A 16,701-nucleotide genomic window follows, 5' to 3' on the forward strand; every position below is an offset into this window, starting at 1 on the left:
ATCATCTTCATCCATCGGACACATGTCATCATCATTGTTGTCCGCTCTCAGGTAGAAATCTGCTTTATGATACACAGTTGAGAACTTTATGCTATCTATCTGACAATCACCAACAGCAGAAGATATACTTACAAGGTTATAAAATTCATTCCATATGTTGCCATCTTATTGCAAGAGTCCTGAGATAGGAAAAATAAATAGTTGATAAAAAGCAAGTTATGGTGTGCACCATATATACTCACAGATCGGACACTATCCCTGATTGAACTGCGTAAGATTGAATGAGAACCATGATATTCAGAGGTGATGAACGGATGCTGCAGATGATAAGTAAGGCAGAGTCACTAAATTAGCTTTAAAGCAAAAGCTCAGTAAAACAAATTCAAAAGAATGTTCCACAGTTGGGCTAGCTTTTGGTTTAACTGTTATTTATTTATTTTATTTATTTTTGTTATAGCTTTTAGTTAAATTAACCTACTGTTGGATTGATGTATTTTTGAACCAAATTCATTCAGTTTATTTTTACTGAAATCAATTAACAATTCACTTCCTGAGTTCGTGAGTTTTCTCTTGATTACAAAACCTTGATATGGTATTATATGTGTAACATTTTCAATTAAGTGGAATTATATGTGTAACATTTTTCGTTCTCAAACATGTTTAAAGGAATTTGTGCTTATATTGTTAGTTATATTTATATATTTCCTTAAAATAATTATTCATAATCAATATTAAAATGATTTTAAAGGAGGAATTAACCAATAAGATTATATATATTTCTATAGATATAAAAAACAAAAGCGAAAATATGATTATTTTTATTTCATTACATATTTTTCTCCTCGTGATAATAAGGACAACAATAAAAATAAAGATAAAGAGTAAATGTTACAAATTGAAGAAGGAATTATATTGTTGCAAATTTATTCTATAAAAGGATTATCCTAACTATTCTAACATCTTATTTATATAGAAAAAGATGGTTAGAAATTAGAAGGAAGTTATACATATTTCTTTATAAATTATTAGAATATGGTAACGAGGGAAGAAATATGTAATGAAATAAAAAAAAAAAACAAAATAAAGAGTAAATGTTGCAAATACAAGAAGGAGAATAGCTACACACAAGGGTAACAAGAACAATAAGAAAAAAAACTTATAAACAAATGAAAATCACAATTACTCAAATACTAAATATTACTCAAACCATGAGATTGACATGTATTGGACAATTGATTTACCGACCAAATAATGTAAATAAAATACAAATGTCATTTAATCAGACATTAATTTTTTTTAATCAAAATTAAATATTTTTTTGCATTGTAATAAAACTCAACACACATCCTAAGCATAGATAATTAGTTGGTCTCCATACAAAGAATTAATCAATGCATAATTATCAATATGTAATTAATAATTTCTTTTCAATAAATAAATATTTGTACACTTATAAATATTACATTTTACTTATAATAAATATAAATTTACTTTATATATTAACTAACTCCGATTACAATATCATATGGCAATGGATCGGGTCGGGCATGGATAGTGTCTACCCACAACCCAACCCGACAAAAAAAAAATTCACCCGCTACCCATCCCTCTACCTGCATGGATATCTGTTTAAAAAATATCCGCAGATATTTTTAAATTCGTGAATATCCGCGTATACTCGCAAATATTTTAAAAAATATATTTTTATAAAATATTAAAATAAAATTTAAATAGAATTACAAAAAAGTATATAAAATATAATATAAATTAAATTAAATATTAATTAAAATTTATTTTTTGTTTTGGATGAATTGGTTCGATGGTCAATCGTCCTTTGGTTCGATGGTCAATCATCCTTCTTTGCTTTGTTCTCTTTTGATTTTCACTCCTTCCTGAGAATGTTATCAGCTCCTATGGGTTGTTGACGTGCAGAAGACACTTCGATCCTCAAGATATAAAAAGGTCTAAATTTTATTAGGATAGAAGAGGAAGATTATACCTAGACATCAATGGTATATTAATAGAGTCTGTCGCAGGCAAATCCATTGATTAACCATTAGTGCAATATATTTTTAGACAAGGCAGTCAAATCCAATAATCAATAATTAATACCGTATATTTTGCAAAGATATATTTTTATAAATTATTAAAATCTGACCAGTATATTTTTAGGCAATCAAACCCAAAAATCAATAATCAATAACGTATGTTTTGTAAAGAGTAAAACAATCAGACCTATTAATACATGTTAATTGTCCATAAATGACAATTAATTTCAATTGGTATATTTCATATAATACAATTTTAATTAAATTAACCTTGTAAAATATAAATTAATGTTAATTTTAATTAAATTTAACTTAATAAAATAAAAATTAAATTTTCATTTTTATTTTTTGTGGGTAGCGAATATCTACGGATACGAATAGTATAATACCCACACCCGACCCGTTTATAAGCAGGTATTAAAATACCTGCTATTCGCGATTTCATGTAATAAATATCCGCGGATATCCGCAGGCCCGAAATTTTTTTGCATGATGATATTACATATATTTGAATAATGTGTATACTATTATAAATATTTAAAAACATTAATATTTACTATTCCTGTAACATCCCAAAAATTATATCATAATTTTTGAATGCTTTAAACATTATAATATGATAGAACATTTTAAGAATAAAATAAAATCATAAGTTTACAGTCATCCAAAATTGACCATAAATTTAAAACTTTACTTACAAAGGATGTATTTCAAAATAGTTAAGTCAGCTAAGGTAGATCCTAAGCACTAGACAGTTGCGTCTTCTTCGTTCTCCAATGCTTGCTCCAGTGGTACTTCATCAGCTACTGCTCACATCCAAAGGATTGGATGATCATCGCAAGGAAGAAGGCAACCACATACAACACACACAAGAGTAAGGGTAAGCTAGGTCTCAAATAAACATACAATTTAATCCAATTCAATCTAATATCTTTGAGAACCTCCACACCCACATAAACTTTCAAATCCTCATAAACATGGACATTAATTTCATAAAACACATCAAAATAATCATCCTATCATATTAAGACCTCTAGACTCGTCCGGACTAAGAATGTATATAGAGCTGGGGCGGGTTGTGCACTTGTGGTGGCCTCTACTGCTTTGCAAAGCCATTGCCGAGGGGTTTCACCCGACCACACACAAGGCTGGTCCGTTACCGCGGAATAGACCTCCAGTGATAGCGCTTACCCTAGGACCTCCCACTACTCTCACCACACGCGCCAATCCTCTCTAAGTGAGAATGAAAGACCGTTAGAGTGTTAGAGATAACCCCCCATAGTGGAAGCCTCTTACATACATTCAATACACTAATTGATCCCACCGAGAGATCTTAATTTCGTATTTAATCCGGCCACTTTAAATAATATGATATTCCTCTTGAATCAATAATGTACCTCATAAACCACTTTGATTCATCAAACGTAAAATTTCATAGTCATTCAAGTGCATTCTTACTATATTGTCTCATACCAAACCCATACACCATCATACAACATCAACCATGTCATAAAAACAACTCATACATTACATACTTTCACAAAACCAACACTTATTAACACAAATTTCTTTAGGACTTTTAATTATCAATACTTAAGTAATTCAAACAGCCTTGATACCCTCACCAATGGCTCCGGAAGGGTCAAAAACCCCAGAACGACCTAAAGAACGTCTAAAACAGACATCCGAAACCCCACAAACTATCAAAAACAAAAGCAACAGCAGAAAAGGGCGCCTAGCGCCCTTTTGGGGCGCCCAGGTGTGGATTTTGCAGAATTTTCTGCAGATTGTGCAGATTTGGAAGAACTCACACCCCTAAGTTTCGTTTTAGGCCTTTTGGTGAATTTCTAATGATCCTAATTCGAAAGATAGGTTGATTCTAACTTGTCTAAGGTTTCTAAACACTCACAAACCTCATAATCTAGTAACTATGCATCGATTTAGGTTCTAAACCTTCAATTTTCCTAACTTAGAGGCCAATTTCTAAATTTACCACTTTGAAGTTGGTTCTCCTCATTTTGACAATTCTAATAAGTTAGAAACAGCCTACTTAAACTATCCTAAAGGTTTATTTCAGACCATGACGCTTAACTCTCAAAATCATCACTCCACTTCCCTTAAGTTGAGCCTAATTACTATAATCCACTTAACCTCCTAACTAAATTACAAATTTATTACTTAACTACTCTTTTTAACCAAATTAACACTTCAAACAAGTTAGGATTAGCTTACCTAAACTGACTCAACTACCTAAATTAACTTCTAACTCATAATTCCCAATTTCACTATCTCACTTCCCTCAATTTGGCCTAATTTGCCTCAATTCCCTTAACTTTTATTCTAGCAGATGGTATAACATCATTCCAATCATCAAATCACTTAAACTCAGTGTTTCATCATCCTCATACAAATTTATGATTAACAAGTTCACAACATCACAACATGGAACTCAATATACATTCAATTTCATACACAAAATCAATTCCATTTTAGTCCACAGAAATAAACACACAAAAATCAGTTTTCCATATATATATTAATCCCGAAATTTTCACCAAATTCTAATTATTAAACTGAACAAAGAAGAGATCCTAGCTTCCCTTACCTTTAAACTGCACAACCGAGCTCACAGGATGGTCAATGCACTTGGCACCGTGAGAGAAACCTAGAATCACCCATAGACCACAAATTTGTGGTATGAGACAGAATTAGGAACCTTAGCGAGACTGGAAACCAAAGAGAAGAAGCGCTATTCACATGCAATCAGATTGCGATGCATGCTTATAGCCTTAGGATGAAAGGGAAGAACGGAGAACTACTTACCGGTAAAATTGGGAAAACTGGTTGATCGAAAAGGGAGCCCTCTGTGTCGTGATCGCTAGGGCACCACCTAATTGGAAATCCACTGGATCAGTGATGAGAAGAAGTAGAGAGAAGGAGGAGAAAATGATGAATTGAGTTTTCTAGCAAGAAGGTGGGGTTTGAGCTTTTGAACCTAATTTCAGAAATTTGAAATATATATTATATAATAGAAAAAATTTAGAGGTTCTCACAATTCCACATACTCACACTTTTTTATAACAACAAATATAATTAAACTTAACTAAACGATTACTCAAAAAATAAAATTATAAAATAATTATTTTAATTTGAAAACACAGTTAAATTTAAATAAAAAAAGTCACGTAAAAATAAAAAATATATTATTATAGTTTTACAAATATTATTTGAAAAGTAAAATTAAAAAACATATACTAAAAAGAAAAAAAGTTTTATTAATAATATAGTAATAAAAAATATAAAAATGATTGTTTATATATAATTATTTTTTAAACACATATACATATATTAATAAAATAAATAACAAAAATAAAATACTTTTTAAATTAATAAAAGAATAAAATGGTAAAACCATCTCCTTGATACACCTTCGATAAGCATCCTACAGAAAAATAATTCAAAGATAATATTTGCTCTTTTACATCATATGTTTATATTATTAATAGAGATACTATATATTATTTTTTTAACATGCGTAATAAAGTAAGTTTTCTAGTATATTTTTTTCTACATCATAACATATTTCTCAATAAAAAATAATGATATTATGAGATATTTTTGACATTTATTTAATTCAAAATATAAGAAAAAAAAGGATAATGTATAAATTTTTATATTTTTTCGAAAAAAAAAGAAAAAAATAAAAAAAAGAATGTAAAAAATTTTAAATTGTTTTTCCTCCAAAATCACACCAAGTAAGGAATGGTCGCTCACGTGACAACAACGCATCTTGGCCTCCCATTTTGTGGCCAGTATTCGTTATTCTCAATTGCTGCAGCTTCCCAGTGCTATCTCTATCCATCTCTACTCAACAGTTTGGTGGATGGCTTCTTCTTCTTCTTCCTTGTTTCGTTCCATTCCAATTTCATTTCCATCCACCAAACAATGCGCTCGTAAATCCCAGCGCCCTTGGCTTCGTGCTTCCGCCACTCCAACGCAAAAGGCTCGGTTCGTCGCTCGCCGTAAAGAGTCTGTTTCCGTTCGCCAACTGCAGCGTCCCCTAAGTAATGTTAGAGCAATATTAATTAATCAATACTTCTAATTAATCTATAAATCTGTTATAGTATCTGCAGTTTTCAAAACAATAATCCAAAATAGATTAGGTACATAATTGATGGAGTTTTGTCTGGAAAATTTCTTCTGCATAACTTAAAATTAGATTAAGCTAATTTGCAATTTTTTTGTATAAGTAGTTTATTTAAATTATTGCTTTTATTTGCAGATGTTACCATAATTTTAGTTTGTAAAGAAATCCATTCCACTTTTTCTTCGTTTTTTTCCTCTCAGGAAGAGTTTTGGGAAGCTCATCTGTATATATATATATATACCTTGAATTGTGTGAAACAAATACAGGTGTGTTCAAGCAAGTTTTTAGTAAATATTTAACATAAGAAGGAAAACAAAATTAAATGAGTTTCTCCATAGGTTAAGGTTATGCACGGATTAAATTAAAAAAAGAATTTAGAAATTATGCAGAAATTAAATTCAAAATAAGAATTTAGAAATTATTCGCAGATTAAATTAAAAATTTGAATTTAGAAATTATGCACAGATTAAATTAGAAATGTGAATTTAGAGAAGTTATATGATAATGCCTCTATAAGTTAATTACGAAAAAAAATTAATTTTATTAACTTATGGAAAAACTAATTTTAATTTTTCTTCTCCTATAGTTGTTTTCTCTTCTCCTACAAATTGCTCCTAAAGTTGTTTGGAAAATGTTTGTGCAAATGGATCTTATATGTATGCATAAAGATTGAAAATATTAGTTTTAAAGTGAAAGGACTTCAAAGATAAAGATTGTGTGTGTAGAAGAACTAGACCAGATGAGTTTTTCTATATTTTTGTTTGATTTTGAAAAAGCGGTAATTTGTTTGAATTTTATGATCTGTGCAGTTGAATACATGCGGTTACCGGCGAGTCAGTACTCGGTGTTGGACGCGGAGAGGATTGAACGGGTAAATGATGACACGTTTCGGTGTTACGTATATAGGTTCAGGTTCTTCAACTTTGAGATTTGTCCAGTGTTGTTGGTTAAGGTGGAAGAGCAGCCTGATGGATGCTGCATCAAGCTCTTGTCTTGCAAGGTGTCAAACTTATTTGAATGTGTTGCTGAATTTAGTTTTCTACTGTGTTCATTTGTTTCGTTATTTTGATTATTTGCTTTGACGATTGGTGACAGCTCGAGGGATCACCAATGATTGCTGCACAGAACGACAAGTTTGATGGTGAGTTTTGCTAAATGCATGTCAAATGTGTATAGTTTTAGGTTGTGGTGTGGTTGTTAAGATTTTGTTTTGATTAAGAAAAATTGGGAAAACACAGCACAGACTGCAGCTGCAAAGGGTTGTGTAGACCTTACAAATTGCAATGTTGCAGCCTCCCTTTTGATCATGGAGTCCAATTTAAATCGATATGATAAAGGATGTCTGTTAGAATTTATTCATTGTTATTTCCGTTCGTTAGTGCATTAAGAATAAATGATTATGAATTCATACTCTCATAAGGTTCTGAAACTCTTAAGTTACGATCCTAGCTTTAGAAAATGATTTAACACACAATCAAACTATTTTCTGAATGAACATGGATGAACTTTTAAACTCCTGTAAACTTGCAGAAATTCTCGAGTCAAGAAGTTTGAAATTATTAGTAATTTTTGCCCTTTATTAACCCTACAATGACTATATTTTATTAGGGTTCAAACTAGTTGAAGAAATTAGCTACTTTCTGAAATGTTTTTACTTTAAGAACATACTTTTTTAACTATATATATATATATATATATATATATATATATATATATATATATATATATATATATATATATATATTAGTTTTATCTTATTTAGACTAGTACACTATTATCAAAGTTTATGGATCAAATATGCGAGTCAAGTCTACTTCGAGTTCAACAACCTTGCATATACAACATCTTCATACTTACTAAATGAAGAAAGTGTTAAATGGATGACATGAATTTGTTTTTCAACTTAATGCCTTTTTATAAAGTATTCAGAGGGCATGATATGAAGATGAAGCATAATTGTTAAAGCTGTTTAGATGAAGTTCTCTTTAAACACCTACAGGATGAAAAAATAAGGAGGAAAATGATATAAGTTTTTTTACAAGTTAATATTAGTTTACGCATAAGTTAATTTGTGAAAGGTTTTTCTTGTTTACTTCTCCATTAGCTGATTTTATTTCTACAAACTAACTTTAGCTTATTAAGCAATTATTTTATTTTTCTTTCTTATCATTTAATCCTGTGAGTGTTTATGGGGAAGTTTATTCAAACATAGCCTAAGAAATATCAGATATAACTTGTTTATATGAGCTGAGATGTATGTGAATTCTTGGAAAGTGTTGGCCTTGTCAAATTGTTTGAAAAAACAACTACAATGTGAGTGGCTAAATTGGTATGAAAGTGGACCAATGCTTATTCTGCTCAGTACTGCTTTTGATTGTAGCTTACTGGCTATTCATTGGAAGCAGTAACTGCGATAATTACAAAACTATATGTTACTTCCTTATTTATAGCAGCAGCTGAGGCAATTTTTTTGTAGTCGAAGAAAGCAATATAGGGTGTCATGCTGTTTGGTTTATGCTACTTTCAGGAATACCTTTTCAATACTTTAATATGGTAATGCAGCTCTAATGGTTAACCGGATATCGTGTGATAGTAGTAAGGCAGAGTCTTTGACGCAGCAACTCACATCAGACACTATAATTGAGGTAGAACTCTATGTTTATTTCATTTCTTGCGATTTTATATTTGTTGGATTCCAGTTAAAGTGTTCTTTTGGGTTGCTATGTGGAATGCAGGTAAGCATTGAAATTCCTTTTCCTTTCCTAGCAATACCAAAGCAAGCAATTGAGTCAGCTGGGACTCAAGTCCTTGAACAAATACTCAGGCTTATGCTTCCCCGATTTATGTCACAGGTTTGTTAAAGCTTATTATTATCTGCAAATTTTTTTAAGCTATGTTTTTCCTTTATGGATAAAAGAAGAAATTCATTTGAAGAAAAATAACACAATAGATCCCAATTGAACAGAGCTTCCCAATCCTTGACCAATAGACCCCTAACTTGAAATGCCTAATCTTTGTCCCAAATCAATTTGTGTAACCGAGGCCTCCTTAAACATATCATAGTTAAGATCCAACCAAATGCACCATGGTGTAGCAGGTTGTACTTGCACACTGGCACAAAAATTTGCTTTTAAACAAAGCCATGAAAGCTAATGATCATGAACTGGTCTAGAGACCTAAGGGTCACCAGATTTTCGGAAGAGAATTTCCGCATAGAAAAAGCAGCCAAGCTGTTTAAAGAACAAATGTGAAGCTGATTATTAGGAAGCAACACAATGTATAGACCTGGGTAAAAGTCTTGTGCAGGCTTGACAAATCTAATGGTGATTTTTCTAGACTCCACTTTTTCTCTTATGAAATGATAATTCACCTCAATATTTTTGGTCCTCATGAAAGGTAGTATTGGAAGCAATGTGTAATGCTGCCTAATTGTCACATATATGGTGCAATTGAAAACTTTCTTCAAATTTAAGCTTTTTGAGGAGTTGTTCTAGCCATATAAGCTCACATTGACTGTCATTGCCCTGTGTTATGATTTTTCACTTCATCTTGTCATAATATTTTCTTTTTACTTTTCCATGATATTAAATTACCTCTAAGAACAACATAACTCTCTAAAGTGAAGCATCTATCACTTGGTGACCATGCCTAGTCAGTGTTAGAATGCCTTACAATATTTTGATTATTTCCCTTATTTTCACAAAATGAGGCCTTTTCCTAGAGTTTTCTTAATATACTTTAAGATCTGTTGGAAGTCTCTCATCGACTAGAGATAAGCCAATTTAGAATATATAAGTGGGTGCAAATCTTACCTTACAAGCCGGTTTTGTGGGGTTGAGTTAGGCTTAAAGTCCATTTCTTAACATGGTATCAGAGTTATGGTTAGAGTCTATCCTAGTGATATTTGTTGTTTGTTGGGCATATTGTTCTACCCGCTATTGGGCCGTTATCGGACCACCCATTAATGTCTAGTCTCATACTCGAGATGTATATACCTTGTCATAAAGGGGGTGTGTTAGAAGTTTCACATCGACTAGAGATAAGGCCAATTTAGAGTATATAAGTGGGTGCAAACCTCACTTTACAAACTGGTTTATTGGGGTTGAGTTAGACTTAAAGTTCACTTCTTAACAAGATCCACAAGATTGCATCTCAATGGTTTTGACAAGGAGAGTTTAAACATTGACTTACTATCACAACAAAGGTGATGTATGGATGAGTCATACTGAGGTAATTAAACTTACCAACTAACCTTGTGCATCTCATGATTAGATGTTTTCTTTGGTCGGGTACAAGTTTCATGCTTGGAACTATTAATGTGTCTACAAGCTTAGCATTTAACATCTTTGTTTCTACTAAAATTTCAAGTGGCAGAGCGGCTGCAACGGAATGGTTAACGTGGAATAACAAACCAAGAGGGGTTTTAATATAAACGCTTACCTTTTAATTTCTACTCAATTAAACTTACTATGCAAATAATAAAGATAAATAACAAGAGTAAGGTTGAGAGAAATTTGCACAGATGTTTTTATACTGGTTCAGATCTTACCAATCCTACGTCCAGTCGCTTATCTCAAACCAAGATAAACAGTTCACTAATCACAAAACAATTACAAATTACAATCACAAAGAAACAATTTGTAAGAGTTTAGAAACCACCTCTCTTGATACCACAAGAGATGAACCTGCACCTCCTTTGAATCTTCACAAAGGATGAGACACCTCCTCCGAATACATCACGAAGGATGAAACACCTCCTCCGAATACTTCACGAAGGATGAAACACCTCTTCCGAATACTTCACGAAGGATGATCCTTTTCCACACACCTCCTCAGACGCACCAAGGATGAACCAACTATTCCTCTGTCACCGTAGTAGCAATGTACCAGCACCACAGACAAGAGTTTCCTTAGCTAAGCAAGAGCACACAATTCTCAAATTTAACACAAGGGAAGAGTTGCTGATGATGGAGAAAGATAGCCTATTTATAGACTCAACCAAAAACTCTTCCATTCTTCGTAACTGGCCATTTAACACTTTTAATCGATTACTATTAGTGTTAATCGATTAAAAAGAGTACAACGACTAGTTTTTAACGGCTAGAAAACCTCAACGGCTAGTGTTAATCGATTATTTTCAGGTTTAATCAATTTTAATCGATTAATTCAGAGCTGATTGGGCTTTTAGTCTTTGCAGCGATTTTAATCGATTATAACTGGGTTTAATCGATTAAAATCGAGAGTTTTCGATTCTGAACAACAATTACACCTTTTGAAAGTATAAGAATCAAAACCCAACAAAAATCTAAGTTCTAAACCCTCAATTATAATTATTACAAAAGCTTTGAACTATAAAATGAGTCTTCAAATGATCTTCTTGAATCTCTTGACTTGAATTTGGCATCACCAAAACTCCATCTTCATTATTTTGCTAACATCAAGGGCATATTTTCTCTTTGATATGACTAAACCATCCTTGGATTGTGCAACTTTTGTACCAAGGAAGTACCTCAAGGGTCCAAGATATTTTATTTGGAACTTTTGAGCAAGATTGTTTTAGTTGTACGGTATTCTCCTTGTCAATAGAGACGTTTTCCACATATAGTAACGTTTTCCACATATACAATATACATCCTTGGGATGATTGACGATAAAATAGAGAATGATCAACCTCACTTGTATCACTCCTAACTTCAGGATGATAGTTTGAAACATATTGCGGTTCTCGAGTTCCTTCTTCACAATTGCAATGGTGGAAGGAGTTCACTAAATCATATATAAGGCAACATGAAGTTGTCCAACATAAGGAACCATGTGGCTCTCAAATTATCATGGAGCAAAAAGGGTTCAGAGATCTTGGAAAAACATACAAATGTCGTGTGCAGTTGGTATAAAGGCCACGACTCTCGGTCCAAACTAATGCACATGTTTCATGGGGACGAAAATAGGTGAGTGAGGTATGAATAGTAGATATAATAACACTACATAGTTGAGCATCAATCTTATCCATTGGTCATATTGTTTTATTGGAACAAATTCAACTTTTGTAGTGAGATGGGATTCGTAGCCCAACCCACTTAAGCATAACTTGATTTTAGAAGCCAAGTGGAATCGTTATACCCATTCCATCTTCTCGATACGAACAGCGTGATTTGAAAAGATATGAGAATCTATTCTAGGAAAGACGTTTTTTCCTTGAAAAAGAAAATAAGATAACCTAAGGAGAGTGAGTCACAAGTCGGGCTTAAGGGTGTGCACAAAAGGGTGATTTGCATTGATGTTTAGGCAGTTGGATAGATTGGTGCGATGTGATCTCAACCCAATGTGCATGGAGAAAAGGTCCTTTTGCTCACTCTTGATTGTTTCGTTGTTTTCATGGTTTCTAATGTTTCATAAAACATAGATTGCTTTGTCTTTCTTGTATGTGTTTTTCATGGATGAGATTATCAGTTTGCACTTGGCAGAATTTTGTAGGAAATTGCAATGTACTTACGGATTTATAACAAGCATTGATACAACTTATAAGGCATTGAATTGTTAGTATGAAGCACATTTAAAATTGACTTCTTTGTAAATAGAAAATTATTAGGATAAAATAATCTCAATATTTCCATAGTAATTAAGAAAAAATATGTTCTAAAATCCTAGTTAGGTTTATTAGGTGATATGGTCAAGTTATAACATATAATTAAGTGCAAACCTCACTTTATAAATCAATTTTGTGAGATTGAGTTAGGATTAAATACTTTTTAAGACTTCTATTGTAAGTTTGGGATGACCCAACATGTGACCAACCCAAAATGTTTGTGATCTGACCAAACTAGAATCTTAGAAGATTGTTTTAGGCCATATAAAGATTTGTGAAGATGACATGCTAATTTAGAAGACTCATCCTAAGCAACAAAACCTAGAGGTTGTTCTATATAAATTTCTTTTTGGAAATCTCTAAGAAAAACATTTTTGACATTCAGTTGGTGTTGAAGAGTAGTCATAATAACCATAAATAAGCGAACAAGTGAATAGAAACCATCTTTGCCACTAGAGAAAAAGTACCATCATAATCCAAATCAATAAAAAAATTATGTGAAATCTTTCGCCATAAGGCGACCTTTGAGAGGATCAATAGTACTACCATGAACAATTTTGATAGCAAAGACCCACTACAACCAACAACGGATTCCCAGACGGTCCCAAGTTCCACAGTTTTGAAGAGCATAACCCACGAGTCTTTGCATTGGAATCAGGCTCGGATACCAATTTAAGTGTATTTTATGTCTAACTCAACCCTATGAAATTAGCAGGTGAGGTTTGCATCCATTTATGTAATATAAATTGGTCTTATTTCTAGTCGACGTGAGATTTTCAACACTCCTTATGTTGAGACATGTATATCTTGAACGTGAAACTAGATATTAATGATAGGTTTTGTTGTCTCAGACTTTTATAAAGTCTATGTAAGCAATTGTTTTTAGCAGATTTTTAGGAAGTTTTGTAAGGAAAGGCTAGAGAGAGTCTGGTCCTCTCAAAAGACCAGGGTTAGTGTAACAATTTAGATTACTGTGCTTGTTTCATTGTTAATAAAGCTGTCTAGTTTTTCTGGGTGAACATCCAAGAACCTGTCTTGGAAGTCTTTATAGCTTAAAATAAATCTGGGTAGCTATCATAAACCTTCCACACCTTGGGCCTGTCTGTATCCTGCCAAATAGTCTGCACATCACCTAAGTCACGGATTGATGGCGGAACCGTGCTTAATTCTGTCCATTTATTTCTCAGTTCTCTGTTGTGCACCTAGTTATAACAACATAAAAAATCTGGTTGTTTATTTTAAAAATGAAGAAGAAATATATTGTCTATCATCGATATCACTCTCACAAAACTAAATTCATATTTTACATATTGTCTTCTAAGTGGTAGTATTAGCAAACTATCATATCGTACATTCTTATTTTTCTTTCCCAAGTGCACTCCTGCTGTACTGAAACAAGACCTAATGTTGATGACAAAAAGCATGGCATTTCATACCTCGTTTTCAAATTTTTTTTCTGTCTTTCTTCTTGCTATTTGTTTCTACACGCATTTGAAGTTGAAAGATTTTGACCAGATTTTCATATTTTTCAGATTTTACTTTGCTATTACTGCAATTTTTAGTTTCCCTGTGTTATTTGATACATCTTTCTTTTGTTCTTGATTGTATTTGACTTTCCCTTCTAATTACTAATTGTTTTCAATATCAATAGAATTATATAAAATCATGGCAAGTAATTAAGGATTACTATCATACACCCATTTGATTTTTAGAAAGAACATTTTAACAATATATCTTAAATGTATTTTAAAAATAACAGTCTTAGAATTTATGGTTGGAACTTTCTCAATAATTAACTTGTTGAGCAAGATCTACAACTTAATAAATATTCTATTTAGACATGTTATTATTCAACTGGTGGATAAACTACCATTTTGGAGGCTACAATTAAGACAACTTTCAAAGAGGCCACAACTAAGGTGAGCTAGGAGTGACTGAAATTAAGGCGGCTCCAACATATAGTTTTATAACTTGATAAAATCTTCCTAAAAGGACTGGGTGTATGTTGGCAAATTCTAAATGGATCTGCGAATATACAGCGTCTTTATTTTTTAAAAAGAATATTTTAGCTAGTTACGTCTGGGGTATATTTCAAGAAAAATGAAGTTATAGCTTATAAAATACTTCTAAAAAGCAAGCTGGTATACATTAGCATATCCTAATTATATACGGCGTTAGTATTATATAACCAAATTGTGTTTTTAACATTTAAAGAAACCTAATTTGTTGGTTCTTTTTAAGGTTCAAATAGAATGAGATTGGTTTGTTGACTGAAGTAGTAGTAGTAGCTATGGTTTATGGTTCAATAATGAACTGCATGGTACATATAATCTTATTCATATTTTATATACTGAACAATTTATGAATTTGATTAGTTTGTTATATATTTTTCTAAGCAGCTTGTGAAAGATTATCAAGCTTGGGCCACTGGTGATACTTCAAGGCAACCTCTCGGAACAGGTGAAATCTGAAACAATGCGTTGCGACTGGCGCCCTTAAATTGCTGTATAGTCAATAATAGGTTCTAGAAATATCGCTTGTAGCATGTGCATTATTGCATTCTTGGGTGAACATTTTTTTGTTTGTTTGTTTGGAGATGGTATTGGTTGTAATGTAATCTATATGATTAAATGGAATTTGAAAGATTCGTGAATTTTAGATGTGGGTACTTCAATTATTTTTGCTAGTTCATGTTGCTTCTCGGTGTTTTATGAATTTTATGTGGCTACTTTACTTGTGAAAGCTACTAAGTGTTTTTTTTTTCGTAAGTTATATATTTTTAGTAAAGGAAGTCCTTAAAATCCCTTTATACTGTACCTAAACAAATCTTATTGTCATTTTCTTCCTGCACCTCTTAAAATGACCATTTTGTAAAATTGATTTGGGAATTATCTGCTCTCAAAATCTTAAAAATTAAGGTTTTTGAAATTTTCATAACATGATTTCCATAATAAGCTTTCAGGAAAACATGAAATATATTCTATAAACCTACAACCTTCATTTTTTATTTGGAAAAAATTCTTTTAACAATTTCTTTTTTACAATATTTTGATAATACATATACGATAGTTTGTGATTAGTCTGTTTTAAATATTTGTATGTGCGACTCAAGAATCAAGAGAGGAGAAAGGGACTTAGTTGAAGAATGTTGTGATTGTTGTTATATATATATATATATATATAATTGGTCTCTTATGAGTTCTTTTCTTCGTAAGATAGGTAAAATTGAAGAAATGTAACAAAAATGTGAAAGCAAACACACATTCTTATGCATGAAGTATCTATTGACAGACATGAAATCAAACACGCGGTATGCTCAGTTATTATGACCTCTTGAATTGTTGTTCAGGGCTAAATACATACAAGAAAACAAAATATGCTTTTGTCACTTTCAATTTGAATAAAAATAATTAATAAGTGTTTTATTTAACTTTAAATAGTAAAATATAAGAATATGTTAAGAACTAAAAAAAATATGTATTTAATAAATACAACAAATAATAAATTTTATTAGAATAAATTTTGAATGACTTTAATATTAAAAAATGAATTTTAAGTATAATTCAGTTTTATAATTTAAGTTTGAAAGATGAGTTTGTATTTTTTTTTATATATACTTTAAAATCGTTTTATATTTAATGGAGTTAGAGATTTCTAACACAAAACTTATCACAAGTTTTACACATATTAATATTATTTTACTCACTTCAAAGCCCCTTTAACTAATAAATATTTTGTTTTCTCAAATTTCATCATATAAAACATTGAGTAATTCTTCCTGCACCTCATTCATCTCTTCCTGCACCTCCTTTGTCAGGTAATCATTAAGTGTTACTTTTTTTTAGTTATTAAATAATTAAAAGAGATCATCCATTCCTTTCTCCTTATTAATATTTTCAAACCCTACACCCCCTTTTATC

At 31.6% G+C, this 16,701-nt stretch overlaps 1 protein-coding gene across 2 annotated transcripts; it reads left to right on the plus strand.

The window, feature by feature from the left end:
• Nucleotides 1-5,847: 5,847 nt before the first annotated feature.
• On the plus strand, nucleotides 5,848-15,472 carry LOC106772175 (uncharacterized protein SYNPCC7002_A1590). 2 transcript variants are annotated; one of them, XM_014658391.2, is made up of 6 exons: nucleotides 5,848-6,112; nucleotides 7,005-7,195; nucleotides 7,291-7,336; nucleotides 8,758-8,840; nucleotides 8,931-9,047; nucleotides 15,181-15,472. In XM_014658391.2, the coding sequence occupies exons 1-6, from the start codon at nucleotides 5,932-5,934 to the stop codon at nucleotides 15,250-15,252; spliced, it is 690 nt and encodes a 229-aa protein (XP_014513877.1). In that variant the 5' UTR covers nucleotides 5,848-5,931; the 3' UTR covers nucleotides 15,253-15,472. The 2 variants fall into 2 exon arrangements, with proteins under 2 accessions (XP_014513877.1, XP_014513878.1); XM_014658392.2 differs by having other exon boundaries at nucleotides 5,987-6,117.
• Nucleotides 15,473-16,701: the final 1,229 nt, after the last annotated feature.

This window comes from Vigna radiata, chromosome 8, assembly GCF_000741045.1.
Source record: "Vigna radiata var. radiata cultivar VC1973A chromosome 8, Vradiata_ver6, whole genome shotgun sequence".
In the NCBI taxonomy this organism is placed as follows: Eukaryota; Viridiplantae; Streptophyta; class Magnoliopsida; order Fabales; family Fabaceae; genus Vigna; species Vigna radiata.